Consider the following 18,430-nt stretch of genomic DNA (forward strand, 5'->3'; position numbering starts at 1 on the left):
GTCTTGGTCGATGTTCCCTGGTTCCTGGGGTTAACCCGCGGGATCGGTTACAAGGCGATCCGGCCAGCCGATTGGTTCATTTTGTCAGCGACACCCGCCCACGCTGCGTTATCGCGCAACTACTCTGCCTGTCTGCCTCTCTCTTCCGTAGCTCGTCTCTCGTTCTATCCGTCTCTCCTCCGCTTCTCCCCGTTTCGTCTCTATCTGTCTCTCGCTGCTTTTATCTGTCCATTCCGTCTCTCTGTCTCTCACCATCGATAATCCGTTCTTCCCACATCGCGTTCTAACACGCGTTTCGTGCCCGAGACTCGAGCCTACCGACTCGCTTTTGACCTTCGACGAAAAGGAAAAAAAAATGAAATAAAAGATCGTCTGGACACGACTCTAAGATTGTTAACGGTCGATGACTCCGCAATTTTTCGACGACCTGGCGTGGAAGCCGTGTGACGTGCGAATCTGTGGGAAGGACGGAGCGATTTCAGCAACAACGTGCTCATTCTCGCGCGGTATCGTTTTAATCGTGGAGCGACACGCGAGTGTAATGAGAAATTGCTAATGAGAGGTTTTATAAATAAAATAATAATTACCATTTCGGGGTGCATGCATTTTTCAGCGTCGTACATCGTATAACGACGCGAGAGAAACGCACGAGTTCCACTTGCGATAGCGATTTCATTATCATCGGGATCGTGTGTCCGGCGTTGTCGAATCGCGCGGCATAAATGTTAAGCCATTTTAATGCGTCGATGCGTTTAACACGTTCCATGGATTATGCGCGAAATTTGCCACTCCGTTTAACAGTCAGGACCGGATAGGATGTATAATGGATGCGAGGATGCGGACAAAATACTCATGATGGTCCGTTGTAATGTCATAATAATCTGTTAATATATTTTCGCGCGAACGTATGTACAGGCGCAAATAATAATAATAATAATATTAATATTAATAATATTAATAATAATAATGCTTCATTTCTTCTTCATATATTTATATATGTATAATTCCGTATCGATAGTCTTTACGTAAGTCTTTACCTATAATATATGTATATATATATACTATATATATATGTATATTGTATGTATAGTGTACGTACTGTCGTAATATGTTCATATTTATAAGACGGATTATACAAGAATTTCGCTAATCGAGTCTATCTACAAAGAGGAGGGCGAAAGCGTGAGGTTCCTATCGTCTCGCGCTTAAGATCGATTGGCCATACCCGGCCTCGAAGTTCTCTCCTACACTTTTTTCATTCCCAGAATGACGCAGGCCTTCCCCAAAGAGCCAGGCGATTAATGAAATATACAATGTCGCTAGTTTCTACTTAACCTAACGGGGAGGGAATTGGCGGGGGGAGTGTAAATTTGACTCGTTCGGGTATCGCACTCTTTCCTACAGAATAAGTCGTGTTTCTCTCGTTCAGATCCGAGCTGTTTTTGTAGTTTTATCTAGAGTATGAAGCTTTCTTACTCTCCGCATACGAAGGATTACACTGGTAATAGTACAATAGAACACATGTACAATCATACTAATAACATGGACAATCGACATATAAACAATTATGCTACGAATGTAACCGAGGTCCCAAAATTATATTACTAACTCACAAAATAAAAGTCATGAAGAAGAGACAATAGACATATATTTTGGTCTCTTCTGTGGATCAAATAAATAAAAAGAAAAAAATGTGAATCTCATAAGAATTTAGGATTTATGAGTGAGTCAGAGTAATTTTGAAATAACATGCAAAAAGAAATGAAATGATGAAATGTAAATAAAATTCATAAATCAACATGGAAATTATAATTTAACAGAAGAAAGGAGCGTGTGATCATATTCAACTTTGCTTTGAAAAATCTGGAGTTTGCTAAGATATCTGGCGATGTAGTTTTATTAACGACAAAGTAGAGAGCTATTAAGAAAGAAATGAAAATAGGTTTTATTGGTGACCTCAGTAATATGATCATCAACACAATTGTGCGTTTATGTTCGCTTGAAAAAAAAGAGAGAAAGACAAAATGAAGAAAAAGAGCTGCTCTTGAATACTAAAGAATATTTCGTTGCGGCTACGACATTTTCCGATTTCTCAAATATTGATATCGTAACGCAGTGGTTTCCGTGGCTAGATATTGAGGATTCGTGTTATCTGCGGCATCGACCATCAAGTTTCACAATGAAACCACTGCCGTAGCGAGTCCAACTTTGAGTTCTCTCGCATTCTCGTTATGTCATCTTGTATAGGCTGGTTTTGTTACTGTAACGTCCGACGCCGGCAAAATACAGGATTTTTACGTAAAAAAATAAAAAAAGGAATCCAACCAATATACATAGAAAAAAAATAATAGTTTCTTTAAAAAAAGTTTTTTTCACGATTTCGAAATCTTGAGAGTTACATGATTTTCAATCATGTAGTTACTTTTTTAAAACATAATTTCTCTATCAAATAGATTTCTGCATAATCGAAAGTAACTAAAAATAAAAGGTATGTAATTTTGAAAACGTGTACTTTTTCATGAAAATCCTGTACAACCCGCTGTATGATTAATCGATCTCGGAGACTATTCGTGATAGAGAGTATCAACTAGAAAGCGGCACTATTTACAAACTATAAGACTCACTGCATCTGGTTCTTGGATTTTGATGAACGGACGAGTCGGGAACGTCCAACGGAAGTTATGTACACGCCCTGACCGTTCGTTTTTTTTTTTTAATCCGAGAGATTGCACTTATTTAGCGGATTTGCACTCACTTTTCGAAGCGTCTATTCCCGCATTTTATAAGAGCGTCCTATCACACATCACCAAACGAATTCTTCCTAAGATTCATAGCGTAGTAACTTCTCATGTCTTCGAGTAGAATTTTCGACAATGTATCTACGTACTGATATCATTGAGTCATCTTCATATACATTGTTTTAAGCTCCTTAGATCTGTTTTTTTTTTGGTGATGTTAACTGTTGTGGAAGAAAGCCATCTTGCTAGATACTGATTCACATTTTGCATCTATCTTTGAATAATCTCCGTAGTTTTATCGATCCTCATTTGTTTCGTTATAACGGTCCTCATGAAAATGTGAAAAGTTTCCTCAGAATATCGTATCGGATCTGCGATGTCGCGCATACTTATAATTTCCTAGACACAACCGATTCTTCCTCGCATCTCGTAGAACTTGCCGATACATAAAGACCAAATCGTTGTCCACTCCATCGGATCCCCCGCCTTCACAACACCTCGAAGCGCTCGTTCGCGATGTCACCGCATCTATAGCTCTTTTTCGACATCGGACGATCATTTGTGTCGACGGCGTCTTGCGATTCGTCGTCCTTGTCGTATCACGCGGGCGTAAAGGGCCTGTGGATCCGCGGGTTTGGATTCGCCGGCGGTGGCGTGGCGACCCTTATCAGCCCCTGACCTTGGGACTGACCCTGAGGTGTCGGTTGACGCGGGGGTGGGCTGCCTCGTGACGAGGGGGTATGAGGGCTAGGTACTGCCACCCTCAGCGGACCAGTGACCGACAGGTTCGCCGCCATTAGTGGCGGGCTGTGGGCCTCCGATAAGCTGTCCGAAAGACGAGATAACCCGCCGTCGGATAATCGCGACGTTTCAGATATCCTAGATATTCCTTCGGACAGCTGGTGTTGGGGGTGCGGGTGGTGTAGCAGGCCTTCGTGCGGATGGAGTCTCGGCGGTGGCAAACCCAGCGAATCCGGCAGTCTGTAATAGAGTAAAGAGAGAACTGCATTTTCTCTGGAGAAAATACAGTTTAGCGGAAACGCGGTCTATTATGCGACATCTTGTTATTACATGATATGTGTATAATATAATATCAATTCGCATGTAATTTACATTGATTTATAAATTCTTGGGATAGATTGATAGAAATCGAAGAGAATAAGCAACGAAATGTCTCGAAAAGAAGCTCGTGAAAAGAAATCAGCTGCTAAAACTTACCTCGTCGCCGGATCACCCCTGGGCCCTACAGCCTGGAAAGGGCTCGACTCCGCGAACCTGAAAATCCCACCACCCGGCATATTCGAATGGTTAGGTTGCGGACTATGTGGTCCGAATCGGAAGCTCGTCGGTGGAAACTTGAAAGCCGTCTGACTGAATCGAAAGTGCGGCTGCGTAGGATCGAAGCGGAAATTCAAAGAGGGTGGTGGCAAAGGTCCGAGAGATCCAAGGGGTACTGGGGACGGTTGGTGGTTTGGTGGCGGCGAGGAACTTGGCGATGGCGGTGATGTTCCTCCGAGAGAAATGTCAGATTCCTCGCTGCTACTGCCACCGGGCCCCGGGCTCAGAGTACGCCGCGCGTTTCCGTTTCCTTGGCCCGACTGTTGCTGCATTCTGCTGCAAATAACGCGTAATTCGCGGTTATTAACCGATATTATCGATACATTTGAAACAAGGTTTAAGGACCGCGAAATGTTATTCGATGGTCACTGATATCTTAATAAACGAACAAGAGTAATTAAAGAGAAGATAATAAGCACTGTAAAAGTTTAATAATAAATTTTAGTAATATAATTTAGGTTCTCTAAGACTGCATACACAGAAAATATAGAAAAAAATTAACCAATACACATATCACTTAAATAAAGTAATAGACGAGGAAGAGATAAGAAGAAAGAAAGATAGTAAGAAATTATAATTACAATAGATATTTCTAAAAATTCCAAAAATCGCGATATATTATTTGAATCACAATTGCCTAGATCGGTTAGCTTTCTGGCGAGGAAGAAGGCGCGTGTGGTCGCGATGGGAATTTTAATTCGTTCCTGCTTTAGGTGGCACACAGGTTGTGGATGTGGTGCATATGCGCGGTACTGAAAACACTTTGTTTTCAGTCATCGCCGTGCGGAGAGCGCGGCTGTAATTAATGAGCGCGCTCATCCTTCCCAGGTGGAGGCGGCCGAGGATTCACGGGAGAGTAACGACGATCTCCCGACGACGGGGTCTCGCATAAAGGAGGGGATCCACCTCATTACTCGGCAGATCACGTATAGATACGGGAAAACACGGTAAACTTCACACGCGCGCGAAATGACGAATGACCGTGCGTTAGGGTAGCCGAGGAGGTGTTCGGTGTATCGTCGGAACGGAAAAGGCATTATCCGATCTTACGCCACCGCCTAAAAAAACATAGGCGCTTCCCCGAGGGGCAATTAAAGATTGTCGCGATATCTCGGATCGGATTAGAATTAACTCGTTAACAGCCTTGAGCTTCACAAGATCACGCGCGATTACGATCTTGGGAATCGGCTTTATCGAATCGCAGATCGTCCGGTCGATCATGGAATTTCGCGATGGGAACGCGAACGTTGAGGTCGCGCCGGAAGTGGCGGAAAACGGAGATCGACTCGATAAATGTCATCAAGAAAGCCCGTTATTTCGGACGATCGTGTTTATCGCCTATTGACTCGCGATTGCAAGACGAGAGAAAGAGAGAGAGAGAGAGAGAGAAGAAGTAGAAGGAGGAGGAAAACCACCCCCGCTTGGAAATACAAGGATGAAGAGCGCGCGCGACAGTCGTTCGCCATTCTGCTAAAGACAATGAGGCGTCGCGGTCGTCTTAAAAGCCTCTCGGCCGCAGATCGATCCTATAGCAGGGTTTCCGAGATCCTCTCTCGTATTTTCTTTGCTAATCGAGTCTCGAGTCGGACCCGTACTGTTACCACGGTAACGCCTCCTCGAGAGGCGGAAACGTCGGATTGTTCGTCCTCTCTCTCTCTCTCTCTCTCTCTCTCTCTCTCTTTCTCTCTCTCTCTTTCTCGTTCGCGATGAGAGAAAAAACCCGATTGCAAAGAACGGTAACCTCGAGACGAATCATTTGTCTCTGAGGAACGCGTTCGCGATGCAGATCGATCTTCGCAATATCTACAATTTTTAATTCCACCGAGAAAGATAATAAGATTATCGCGGTATTCCTGTTATTGTACGAAAGTTAAGTGTTTTAGTATAATATTTTCATTAAAACTGGTGCTTGTGTGCCCTTTAAAATAAATTCTGCAATTACTGCTCTGCAGAGAAGAGATCTGGGCAGTGGTAAAAAAAGAAATTAATGATATTTTTTATGAGCCTTATCACGTTCGAAATACGCTTTCACCTAAGATTATTTAATTAATATCATGAAAATACGTCTTTCATTTTACGTGAATATTCATGTAAGCTCCCTTTTCATCGCGCCTAATGGTGTACTCAGATAGATTAATATGACACGTCGGCGCAGAGGCGAATCCTTCCAATGGTGTTGAAATAATCTCCGATCATACGTAGCAGGTACCGCGACTGAAGAGCTAAAAAGTACGCGATGTGTTAATCAGATGAAATAGCGTCATGTTCTTGCCAACGCAATCGGGACTTGATCGTGGTTGAATTATACTCGTGAATAATGAAATAACCGACCGTGAATACACGCGCCGTTCGATTTTGATTTTGCGCGAGCACGGTCATGGTACAAAAGACAAGAGCGGCTATTAACACATGATTCAAGATCCGCTATCACAAGCGGGAATCGAGTTCCGTTTTATTACTTGTGCTTTCAATTCTCTGTTCATTTATCTCTCGTTTGTTATCTGATATATCTGTTCTGCGCATACATATATATTATATATAAGCACTTGTATCTTCTGAATTTTCGCTAATCTGCAATTTTTAGCGTAACAGATAACTTAATATTTTTTCCAAACACTTGAATTCATTTAAGTACTGCTTCGTCGACGCATCGACACGAGTACAATTTTTACACTTTTGCAAGTTTTGTTCTTTCTCTTTCGTCTTTCAATCTTTCACCCACGCCATCGCCTTTCTCCTCGTCGCTCGCCCTCATACGTGAGACATCCGACGCGTTTTAATTATGCTCTTGGACCGCTGGCCTTTATCTTCGCCCTTTCACGAGATACCCGCACGAGGCGGTACAACTTATTATGTGCCAGGGCCTTCCGTCCCGTCCCACACGGTATTCCACGGCGATCGTCCCCATTGAGATCATCTTAATGTCGTGGCGGGATTAAAACGCGGGGACTCGGGTGTCAATTTTTCGGCGCGCATAAAAGGGACATTAAAGCTCTGCGGTTTAAATTTCGTTGTACCAGGCAGCGCCGTGGTCGGTGCTAATTGTGTTTCGATAGGCGATAAATCGAATGAGTTTTCAATACCTGTAGCGACAGCAACGTTGTCCACGTCGATGCGACTTCTTTATTTCAATGAACTCTCATGCCAAACTGAAGTAATTCGTAAATTAAAACACCTTTCAATCAAGTAATAAGTATGATATTCTGAGCTTACAAAGAGAGAAAACTATGTAAATTAAAATACTGAATTTCAAACAGCTTGAGGCGTTAAATGAAAGGACGATACTCCTACAGACGATAAATTTCCGTTATAACTCGGAGATATTTTTCCGTTATAACTTGGAATACCATCCTTGACATTTAGCTGGTATTTGATTCTCACTCTTCAATTATAATAGTTGAAGCGATTAAATATTGTATTCAATCATCGCTTAATCCGATCACCTGTGTGCCTTTAATCCATTAAATCAGCATGCTCGTAATTCTTGTCCCACAGAGCTATTACTTATGAATTTACACATCTTTGTAATATCTTTTAAATATTTCTATCAACGCTAATAAGGGATTAAGCGCGGATCCATCGGGGAGCCAGTTATAGAATAATTTACGATCGAATTATGCCAGTCTCCTCTCTTCTCGGCGACCAGCATTAAATTTTCCGCCCATCGATGTTCGGAAAAAGATTAATGAAGCACCATTATAATTACCGACCGGTAAACAGACTTTTTGTACACTGTCTTAGCGTTGATAATCTCGTTTACGAAATAACGTAAAAGTTAAGACAATTCTGATAGACGAGAACAACAAAAATATCTATTTATGCGCATAGATGCATAAAGAAGACTGAAAGAAGATAATACTTGATGTTTCTCTTGTACATCTTTTAACTTCTCAAAAAATATGCTCATAACGGTTAGACTCAGAGGCAAAGTTTCGCTTACACACTTTAGAATAAAGATGCGTAGTACGAACTCGATTCGCTTCTTCGTGTTCTTTCTTCTTCCGCGTGTACTAAAAACGATTTCTTACGCACTTCGTTATGCATTTACGCGTTGCTCGTGCACGCGTGCGCTCGCGCGCGCGAATTCGCGTGGCGAATTGCAGCGCCGAAAGAGCCGCGCGATGGCAAAGGCCAACAGGTGACGTTGTACTTTCGGCGCGAGACGCGGCGGTGATTAAAAAAGAAATTCATCAGCGCGCCGGGGGAAAGTATCAGGTGCAGCGGCGACGGACGAGAGGGGGACGATGCACCGCCGCCGTTAAAGTATTTATGCCGCATGACGAGTCACTTTTGGAATCCCGCCGTATATTATAAAGTATTATGCACGGGGACGATGACCAGGGCTCAAACCGTGACGGAAGCTACTGTAATTACGCGCAAGATGGTCGTGCGTAGCCGGCGTTGGTAGCCTCCATTGATTCCCGATCGAGAAACACGCGGTGAAAGGTGCGCGGCTTTTGTCCCGGGCCTCGGGGAGACAAGTGTCCGGCTTTATTCGAATTATTCAAAATTACGTTGAGAAATTGCATTCCGTAGCCGTCGCCGACGCCGTTCTCGTGATTCTCATTTCAATCGTCGCATACGTAACGCAAATTTAACCCTGACATCCATCTGGGTCGGTGAGTGATTTTCAGAAGATTGAGAATTAGCATGCAAAATAGTACTTCTAACAGATTCTTTGTGAATATATTATTGTATAAGCCTATTATATGTTTCCTTTTGTTTAGTATTAATTATGCTGTAACGTTAATTATTATTGAACTTTGGAGTCGTTCGTGACATAGTAGAAAAACTAGCATGATATAATTAGCTGAACTGATGACTAGCTATGCTGATGTATTATTCGTGTTCAACTCTTCGAGATGGAATCGTGATCCCGCCGAAATAAATCAACCTAATCCTTCACGAACGAGTTTCTACGATTTCGTTTCTTTCTCTCTTTTTTTTAATAGAGCGTAAAAAAGGCGATCGATTTCAAGTCCGATATCGCGAGCGGATCTGTCTTGAGAGTTGCGCGAGACTGACGAGGGATATCATTTTAACAGAATCTACCCCGATGTCAGGCGACACCGTGGATTTTGATGCGTGGTACGAGACCCCCTCCCTCCCCGCTGTCCCCCCTCCGTTCGGACCCCTCGTTCGGACCAACCCCGTGCCAATGCTAAATACCTCGTGCGTACAATGGAGTACATATCGTTCGAGAATCTGAGCCATGCGAAGTCTTCCACAAAAGGTAACTGGATACCGGTACGAGGAAGAGACGGCATGTGAACAGAGGCCCCGCGATTTCAAGGGAGGTTACTGCGTACCCCCCCTCCCCTTGTGTCGTTCTTTCTCTCTCCTTCACTATGCCCCTGCACTTTCCCGCTTTACTCTGCCCTCCCCGCGTCGCCGTTTCACCCTCGATTCTCAACTTCTTTTTTTCGACGCTAGCTCATTTTTAATAGCCGCTAATAGAGACGTTAAAACGATACGGGCCCTCTTGCTCGACTCGGAACCCGATGCTCAATTCTTTTCTCGCTATCGCAAGCCCTCTCGCTTTCGCTCGCTGTCGTTCTGCTCCCCTCGCGTATGTCTCTGGAGAAAAGCGCGATGCGTTCCGGCGCGTTTTACTCAGGATTATGAAGATCGTTTTACAACATAATTTACTCGTAAACAACATAAGCGAAGATACGCTCGTAAAGGAAAATTTTAATTAATTAAAGAATTCTAGGTTTGAGGAAATTACGTAAATCAATGTTCAGCAATACCGTAGTAATTGAAATAAAATAATGCTTAACTCGAAAATAAAATTATAAAATAACTTGGAATGATTCTTTTCTATTTACATCATATCTTTCCTTTTACGTTTTATAAAAAAAAGAGGATAGTTCCATCGAGAGAAAATGACGTCTGAAAAATTTTTGAGAGAAATTTGTTACGCTCGGAAGACGCGTATGACCAGGAAAAAAAAATAAATTCAGAACCCTCATTCTGCGCTATGCAACAAACAGGAACATTATTATCATTGTACGCAACAGAGGTGGATTGGTGGATATAAAGGCAGCGTATCCGCGCATTCACACACATTCCCAACTCTATCGAGGCCCCTCTCACCTCGGAGGTTACATTAGGCGGATAACATACTCGAGACAAAGAAAGGGCCTGCTCGCGCATTACGCCGGAGACGTTCGAGTGGCAGCGTGATGAGCGAGGCGGCATCACGGACAGGTAGCCCATGATTTGCAACATTTTTATCCGGGCCAACATCGGGAGACGTCTCACCGCCGCAACATGGCGACCGGTCATGGAAGAGGAAGAGGAGGTGCATGCGGTTTGCATTTTCTAGCCCGGCCAGGTTGACAGGCCAGATCCTTTCTGTCCTTCTGTGTCGCCCTGTGTCTCGGGAACTCTTAGAGACCGGACAAATGTTTGCCCGCGAACAAAGAGTATCCACTGACGTGGCGACCTCACTTGTTCCGCCGTCGTGCAGCCAGCCCCTGGTACAGGGGCCACGGTATATATTTGTGAAGATTTTTAAGCGCGCAATGCACCGACCGAAAACCGATACCCGCGGGCCGTGTCTCTTCTCGGCTCCCATCGCGATCGGACAGACGGTCGTATTCCCTTCTCAAGCGAATTTCTCGTTCATTTGGAATGGAATGGGAAACCGCGCCGTTTTACCGACCACGCGTTTTCTAGAAAATGAGATTCCAATCTCGTTAGATTGATATATCACTCGATTGTTTGGTGCTTTTCTTTTTTGCGATCGCTACTGTAATTAGTTAGAAAACGCTCGTATCTATGTGACACATTTGTATTCGAAATTATATATCCCACTGTATTGATTGACATTACCTTGACTTACATTGAACTTAATTATCTAGCGTAAGGCAGGCAATATAATTTACGATATGCCATCGTTTGACGTATAATTAATTATATCGACATAATTACTGGCAGTCATGACTTACGTCATTGATTCGTATATCTATACATTGAATTGAATATCACTCAATTACATCTTTTATATGCATGTTCGTGTGCATAGTGATGATAATGATAATTATTAGCATAATAATTATTACATTAATTTAATAAATAGTTAACCATCTGCATATTATACCTAGTAGCACTGATTGATTTCCAGAGTTCCGACATGAGCATTTGAGATTTAATTTCAATCGTAACAGAATATAAATAAAAAAAAATGCAAAATTTTTTAATTAAAAAATATTTAAACTGAACCGATTATTTTGAAGGTACAAATGCAGGTTCACTTACGAAGCGCAGGGAGTTTCAACGAAATGCGGCTTGAATTTCGATTACGTTGTATCGATTTTTAAATTCGCCATTATACGGAGTCTCGCGATGGTAGCCGTGTCGCATTAGTGAAATAGACATCGCTCGTCTTTTTCCCACTCGAAGGACGCGCTCGTTGACTAGAGAGACGACGACAAACATTTTCCTACAGGAGCGTAGACATGTCGAGTGTTTGCCCAAGCATTCGTACGAGGTACCCGGTTCCCCGGGTATTCTTCGTGGGAAAAATCTCCGAAAATTAAATCCTTACACGGGTATTCACCACGAGAACCGTGCACTAATCCCTTTGTCTCAATCCCGTGTATTATATCCATTTTTGGCGGTCGACGGAAAGACACTAGTCCCGGTTCCTTTTGGAAAAATTATCTACACAACGGAAGAGGATCCGCGCCGGGATAAGGTAAATGAAAGGAAAATTTGGAGACGTGTTTCGCTTGGAACATCCGCTGGAATATCATGTTCGAACGATCGCAAATCGACAAGTTAATGATTCGAAAATATCTGATCGATTACCTAGAGCGTTTTTAAAACTGAGAGGGCATGTTTCGTAGACTTTACGTAATTGCGGATCTTGTTTTTGTCCGCTTCCGTGAATCTTACATAATGCGGCGGTGCATCGGGTAATCGTTCCCTCAAGTATTTCACAGTTGATTAAAGAAAACGTAGACGAAGGCATTTAGTGGAGCGTCGAGCAAAAACGAACGGAAGACATTAACAGAGCTACGAAATCTCTATAAGTAGGCAAGAGACTTTTTCCTGCCAGAAAAAAAATGTTATCTCTGGTTAGAGAAATATAATGATTGAAATATAGCTTTGTTCGACCTTCACGTTTTAAAGAAAGGGACCTTCGTCATTTAAAAATGATACATTCTTGGCGATACGTGAGGGAACGTATACAGTACAGGTTTAAAGGCACGGTATATTGTACTTTCTCGGTGACAGGGAGTAATACATTTCGCATACGTTGCATTTTGGTTGAGTTTGCCATTGGAATTAGAGTGCGTCGCGCGTGAATATTCACGGGGACACGGTGCGCGGGAATTCGGCGTTTCATTTAATTTAATGACCCGTTCCAGAGGAGACGGAGGTCGGTACGTACATCAGAAATCGCTCGGTAAATAATTAATATGTAATCAGACTCCGTTTGTATGCGAGAGCGGTAGGGACACGAATGCCTCGTCTCATGAGGTAGGTAGCAGGGGCGCCATCGAGGCAACGCTAGAAACGAAGGGTGTTTGCCGGCAAACACCGTGAAGGGCCTCTTAACGTATCCTAAACGTGTGCGTAGGGTTCTTTTTGTCAGGCGAGGTGACGCGGTAGATGGAATCAGAAAGAGAAAGAGAGAGCGATAAAAGGAAGAAGAGAAAGTAAGAGGAACTTACGATGTTCATCTACTTGCTTTTCACGGCAGATTGACGCGGAAATGGAAGGTTCTTGAAGAAGTGTCGGGAGAAACAATGAAGACGAATACGTTTCCCGTCTAAAATATTCTCTTTGTATCGCGTACTCTTATCTGTCCTCTTAACTTTAACTTAACTTAAGGAGCATCTACCGTGGCGACTTTTAAATTTTTTAAGCAAAGAATCTGTCGAGTTTGGGATACGTGTGGCAGTCTACTATTCGATACAGTCATTTTCCGGAATTTACGTTCATCTGTAGTTTCCAAAGTGGTTGCACCCTGGGAAGGTCTCGAAGGAGCTACTTTGTAGGTGGTCGTCGGCGGAACGAATTCTAACTGTTCGCGAGACTCGGGGAAACAGGACGAGATCGAAAGAGCCGCTACACAATCGATGCCTCTCAATTATCGCATGACGAGAGGAGAGGAGAGGAACCTCAATGGCATCCGATTGAGGCACGCGCCATCGCTTAGAGACTCTCCGAGGTTCGAGGGCCCTCGAATCGATTCGAGTCCCGTGGCACACTTCGGGGCAAATTAAGTTTCGCTCCTGAAATATGCCCTTTCTCTCTCCTTCTTCTCTTTCTTTCTGCAGCTTTCTTCCGTGCTCACCGTGCATTTCGTCTCCGTCAGCGATCTCGTTCAACGGCGGCGTTGCGAATTACCGCGAGACGTTTATTTCGTCCGGCGGAACGAAGACGCGGCGAACGAAAATTCTGCGGCCCGGATGAATAGCCCGTTCTCCTGCGCGATAAAAAGCGGATAGGAAGCCGTAGCGTAAAAAGCAGCTTGCAAGTTGCTAAAGGTGGCGATTTAGGATTGCATTTCTCGATTAGAACTATAGCTATTTAAAAAAGAAAGGAAATATGTTGGCTATATATATTGGCGTTTTCTCATTTTTAAATTCTTAATATAAATTAATAATATAAATAAATGTAACTTTCTTAACATCATTAGCGTATGTGATTCCTCTCCTTTCTCTTCTCTTCCCTCGTATTCATTTTGCAAAATAAGTACTGACTGTGATAATTTATAATTACTGACTCTGGTACACATTATAAATCTCTTTGAGTCATAAGGAATTACGAAGTAATTCGAGAGACAACCTTGAAAGAAAGAAGTGTACAAATAGCAGTCATCATGATCGTCATCTCGACAATAATACGAATATAAAAGATTGATGAAAAGATTCAAGCTCCTCGTCTGGCCGAAAGTTGTTGGCCCAGTTCACAAAGTGCACGTTGCAACTCTTTCATAAATGTACAACGTTGAACGGAAAGAGAGAGAGAAAGGGAGAATAGAGAGATACAGCGGCGAAGGAGATCCGCGGGTGCAAAAAGAGGAAGCAACCTCTCGCTTGCACCACGCCGCGCACGCTCAATTAACCATATTCAGGGAAAAAATTTGCCATCCAAATTCTGTGCGACAGCCCGTGAAGCCCGCGGCTCGTGTTCATCGCAAGCTCTCGATTGAGAATCGGGAAGAGGAGAGGGTGGGGCGTGAAGGGACATTGTCGCGAAGGAGAGCGGTCGAGGGAAAAGAGAAAGAGGCAGAAAGCGCGGGAGGCCTTATTGGGTGTTATCGTTGTGTATCGTTTTTCAAAGAGTTTCAACTCCGTCTTCCTTTTCCGTCTCCTTCGTTCCTCTTCTTTCTATCCGTGACTTCTTCCTTCCCTCTTCTCCATCGTCTATCTCTTCCGCTACCTTTTTGTCTCCTTCGGCACGAAGAACATCGTATATGCCGCGGTCGGGGTATAAGATTTCACGTGTATACGCAGGACGGATCAGATTGGCCTGGCCTTAAGCCGTCGCAAATTACCCCGTAAGCCTTTTAGTCGTCGTGTGTGTTTGGCTGGCTGCGCCCTAGACTCCGTCCTCCCTCCTCCTTTGCCTTCGGCCCTGCATCCGTCCCTTCTGTTGTCCGCCCTCCCCCTCTCCCTCCCGCACACGTTATTATTTTGTTGCTCCGTAATATTCTCGAGACCCCCGTGGGGTTTGCCAAGCCACTCTAAAGGGAATCTAACCGGAGCTTGTGCCTTGGGGTACGTTGCAAAAGTGATTCTAAATGGAGAATTGTTATAGTTCAAGTCAGGGTCTTCCAAGTTTAAATATACCATGTTCTTCTAGCAAATTCTTCGCGATCCGAAAAAGTAATTGTATACGAAAATAATTGGAAACGTTAAGTTTTTACCAACAGTTTATCTGACCTGCTCTATTCTTTAAATAATTCTTAATAAATTAAATAACCATTAGAATTCAATGATAATACTAGTAGAATTCTTCTTCTTACTAGGATATTGTAATATATTTTTAATTGTCAAACGTGCTCATATTTGACTCAGCAAGACACGATTTGTTATGAGAGATTGAGAGATTGATTTAAAAATGTCTCTTGGCACATCTTTTGGATACATCTTCTTTAGCAAGCCGCCAAGGTTCAAAAGACCAAGATGCCAGGCCCCAGGGGCGCGGGAATAAAAATTTAAATTTAACGCAATTCTGGATGATTACCACGGCCCGTTCTCTGATACACCCCCTTATATACCCACCCCTTAATTAGCTTACATTGTCGATGCTTAACTGTTTCATGCACCAGTGACCGACTAGGGGGATATCATTGCGCGCGATAGGGGTAACGCTTTCATGGCCCGAGGCGTGGGTATCGTCATTGTCGAAATTCAAATGTAAAAATTGTAACGCGGACGTCGATAACGCGACACGCCGTCGCGTATTTCGTGGACGAGCTGTGAGCGAAATCGTTTTTCAAATTTCATTCGCGCGAACGAACGTTTTTGCCGGATGGACGATCCGACAAAAGTTTGTAAAGCCCGTTTAATTTAAAAATTCATTATATCAATTTTTACCGTGGTATTACCCGTATTGCGTAATAACTCCGAAATGAGAGACCGATAACGCGTGCATTTTTAAATACAAAATCCAGAAAAAGTATAAATGTTTGAATTACGCGTATAAATTTTTGCGCGTCGGCGAAACCGATTGCTGGCGAATGTGTCCGCCAACTTCTCAATATTGAAATCACTTTGTTCAAGAAATATAATTCAAATTTTGCATTTCTCCTGTTAGACCTTTCTCAGAAAGTAATCCACTTTTGCAGACTTGTAAGTTACGTGTGCGATCATTTGGCGAAAAAAGGGATCGAATATATAATTCTTTGCGCATTATCTCAGAAGTAAGGGATGTCACAGGATCACCCGATCACTTGGCCTAACTATAATACGCGCCTTGTAGGCACATGTGTGCGGTACGCTGTGGATAGTACACATATACGCATCATGTGCAGGACTACGAAGATACCATCTCATTCAAGGATCAGGATCAGGAGGACCCGCGGTGTTGCATTACATCACCGGTTACGGTTATCCCTTGATATACCGGGTGTTCTCTTAACGAGACCACAAACGAGCGTCGTGTTACCGAGGTTGGAGGATCGGTCTTTAGCGCTCGGCTTGGAACAAAAGAAATCCAAAGTTCCGTAGTAAGAAGCGAGTCTGGCCATATCGCGTCACCGAGCAATCTCGTATCTAGTCGACTCGTTTTCCAACGATCGCGACGGAATATCTCTATATGTCATAACGTATATAAAATATGTAATTCTGAAACGAATAAGACATAATCATTATGCTATTAAAATATCAATGCTACTTGATGCATTAATCGTAAATATCCGGAAATGAGATGTGGGCACGAACATACATATTACATACATATGTGTATAATTTAATTGATTTGATATGCGATAATTATCGGTAACGTATTGATTATCTTTGCGATAAGAAATAAGAAGCATTAGACATCTGTGCGTTAGCATGCAGTCCGAGACGATAATTTGATAATTCTTAATAATGTGGTCGATCGAAGGGAAAATGGGCATGTAGATGCGGCACGAGAAGACGGCACAAAGAGGAAGAAGAGCTTCTAATATTGTATCGTATCGCGCGTAAATGCCTGTGTCGTAAGATTTACTACGTCTGATTAAGCAATTAAACGGCACGCCGCAGCATTTCGCGATGTTTTTGCCGTGCACTCAGGATCATCCCGCTTCCTCGTTATATTCTCTACCAGTTTTCGATACGGAGGCCCGTCAGGTCCCCCTACATTCATCCGGTTCTCCCGTCGCCTCTTCTTCACCCCGGTATCCCCCGATCGGACGCGAGAGGAGGGAATGGGGGAAGAATATGTCAGAAATCTCGTCACGGTGTACCCCGCGCTAATTGTCGCTATAATCTACGTGGCGAGACCGAAATTCCAGGTTGTTAGAGGCTAACGATTGCCGGCAACGAGAGAGGGAGAGAGGCAAGAGGAGAAACCGGGAGGACGAGAGGTGGGACGTTAATTATCGCGGCTAATAACGCGACTACGCGCCGTATAGCTGCGAGTCGATCCCCGACTTCCCGACTTATCGTCTCTCTCTCTCTCTCGACTTAGCTATTCATCTCTCTCAATCGCGACATCTATACCTTTGAAATATAATGCGAGATATTTTATGAGTTATATCTATGTAGACACAGGTGAAAAAATTTGTAGTTCTGACAATGAGAAACAAAAAACAGAAAGTTATATTAACCCTAAAATATATACAAAACATTTTTTTTATTTCGTTCGAAATGAAGCAGATAATAATGTATTTTATATTATATTGTTATATATGTATAACACTCTTTTATATATACATAATTATTAATATATATAATACATTTTTATATATACATAAAAATTGAATAATCTGTCGGTGCTTCTGCGCATGAAAATCTTGAATTATGATGAAGGCTTAAGTACTGTCTCAACGCGAAATTAGATTCATCAGGACGAGAAGCGCAGAATCGAGCCGTGGAAATCGAGCGGCTTCGTCGGGTAAAAATCCGTTTAGCTAATTTTTGCCCGGCGACGCGACGCGCGCCCCACGCTGCCGGTTGTTGATTCATTTTATTAATTTTTTTTATTCTTTGCGATAATTTGATCGGAGCAAGCAGGAAGACGCGTTTTCGACGGTCGACGAGTTAAGGACATTACCAGCAGCCACCCCAAAAATCCTACCGTTCCTGAATGAGTTTCTTCGTTTTCCTTTGATCCGCGAGAAAGAATATGTACGGTTTCTGTTCAAATATTCCATTTCTTTATTATAATAACATTGAAGGGTATGTATGTTCATGTTCCTTTTGTGTTCAGTTATAATTTTTTAATGAATAAAACAATAATACACTAAAGAGATTTATCTATAAATTCTGTAATGTAAGGAAATGTGAGAAAAGATTAATTCCAATTGATATCAAGACTCTAGTTTAGTGAATAAAAAGAAATCAAGATATTTTATATTTACACGAAATAAATTACAAGATACGTGACACAAGATCCCAAACCTTAAAAAGTTCTGAAAAAATACGACGGCAAAGAACGCTTTTTTCGTGATAACGACAGGACGAGTCGTTGACCGGTCCGTTGGGAATAAACGCACCCGGGAAGAAAAATTAAACGCATTCGGAATCTCGTAGGGTGGACGGAGGGGAGGGGAAGGCGAATCAATTTCTGACGTGCCGCCCGTGCGCGTGTAAACCAATTTCAGGCAATTTCGCGTCAAGAATAGCCTCTTCAACAATGAATTGACCCACGCGAGGACCTTTCCAATTTTAACCGATCTC

General features: G+C 42.9%; 1 protein-coding gene across 4 annotated transcripts in view; it reads right to left on the minus strand.

Moving 5' to 3' along the window:
• Positions 1 to 2,938: 2,938 nt before the first annotated feature.
• The window catches only part of LOC112461585 (homeobox protein SIX3), a 47,127-nt gene continuing 31,635 nt past the window's right edge, over positions 2,939 to 18,430 (minus strand). Inside the window, exons 2-3 of one of the 4 annotated variants that reach the window (XM_025026885.1) lie at positions 3,957 to 4,349; positions 2,939 to 3,719 (exon numbers count right to left, since the gene is read on the minus strand). In XM_025026885.1, the coding sequence (XP_024882653.1) occupies positions 3,338 to 3,719; positions 3,957 to 4,349 (775 nt within the window). In that variant the 3' untranslated portion in view covers positions 2,939 to 3,337. Of the gene's footprint in view, positions 3,753 to 3,956; positions 4,353 to 18,430 lie in introns of all 4 variants that reach the window. The other 3 variants (XM_025026882.1, XM_025026883.1, XM_025026881.1) reach the window with 3 other exon arrangements.

The sequence above is a fragment of the Temnothorax curvispinosus genome, unplaced genomic scaffold (assembly GCF_003070985.1).
Source record: "Temnothorax curvispinosus isolate PA1 unplaced genomic scaffold, ASM307098v1 QBEX01011515.1, whole genome shotgun sequence".
In the NCBI taxonomy this organism is placed as follows: Eukaryota; Metazoa; Arthropoda; class Insecta; order Hymenoptera; family Formicidae; genus Temnothorax; species Temnothorax curvispinosus.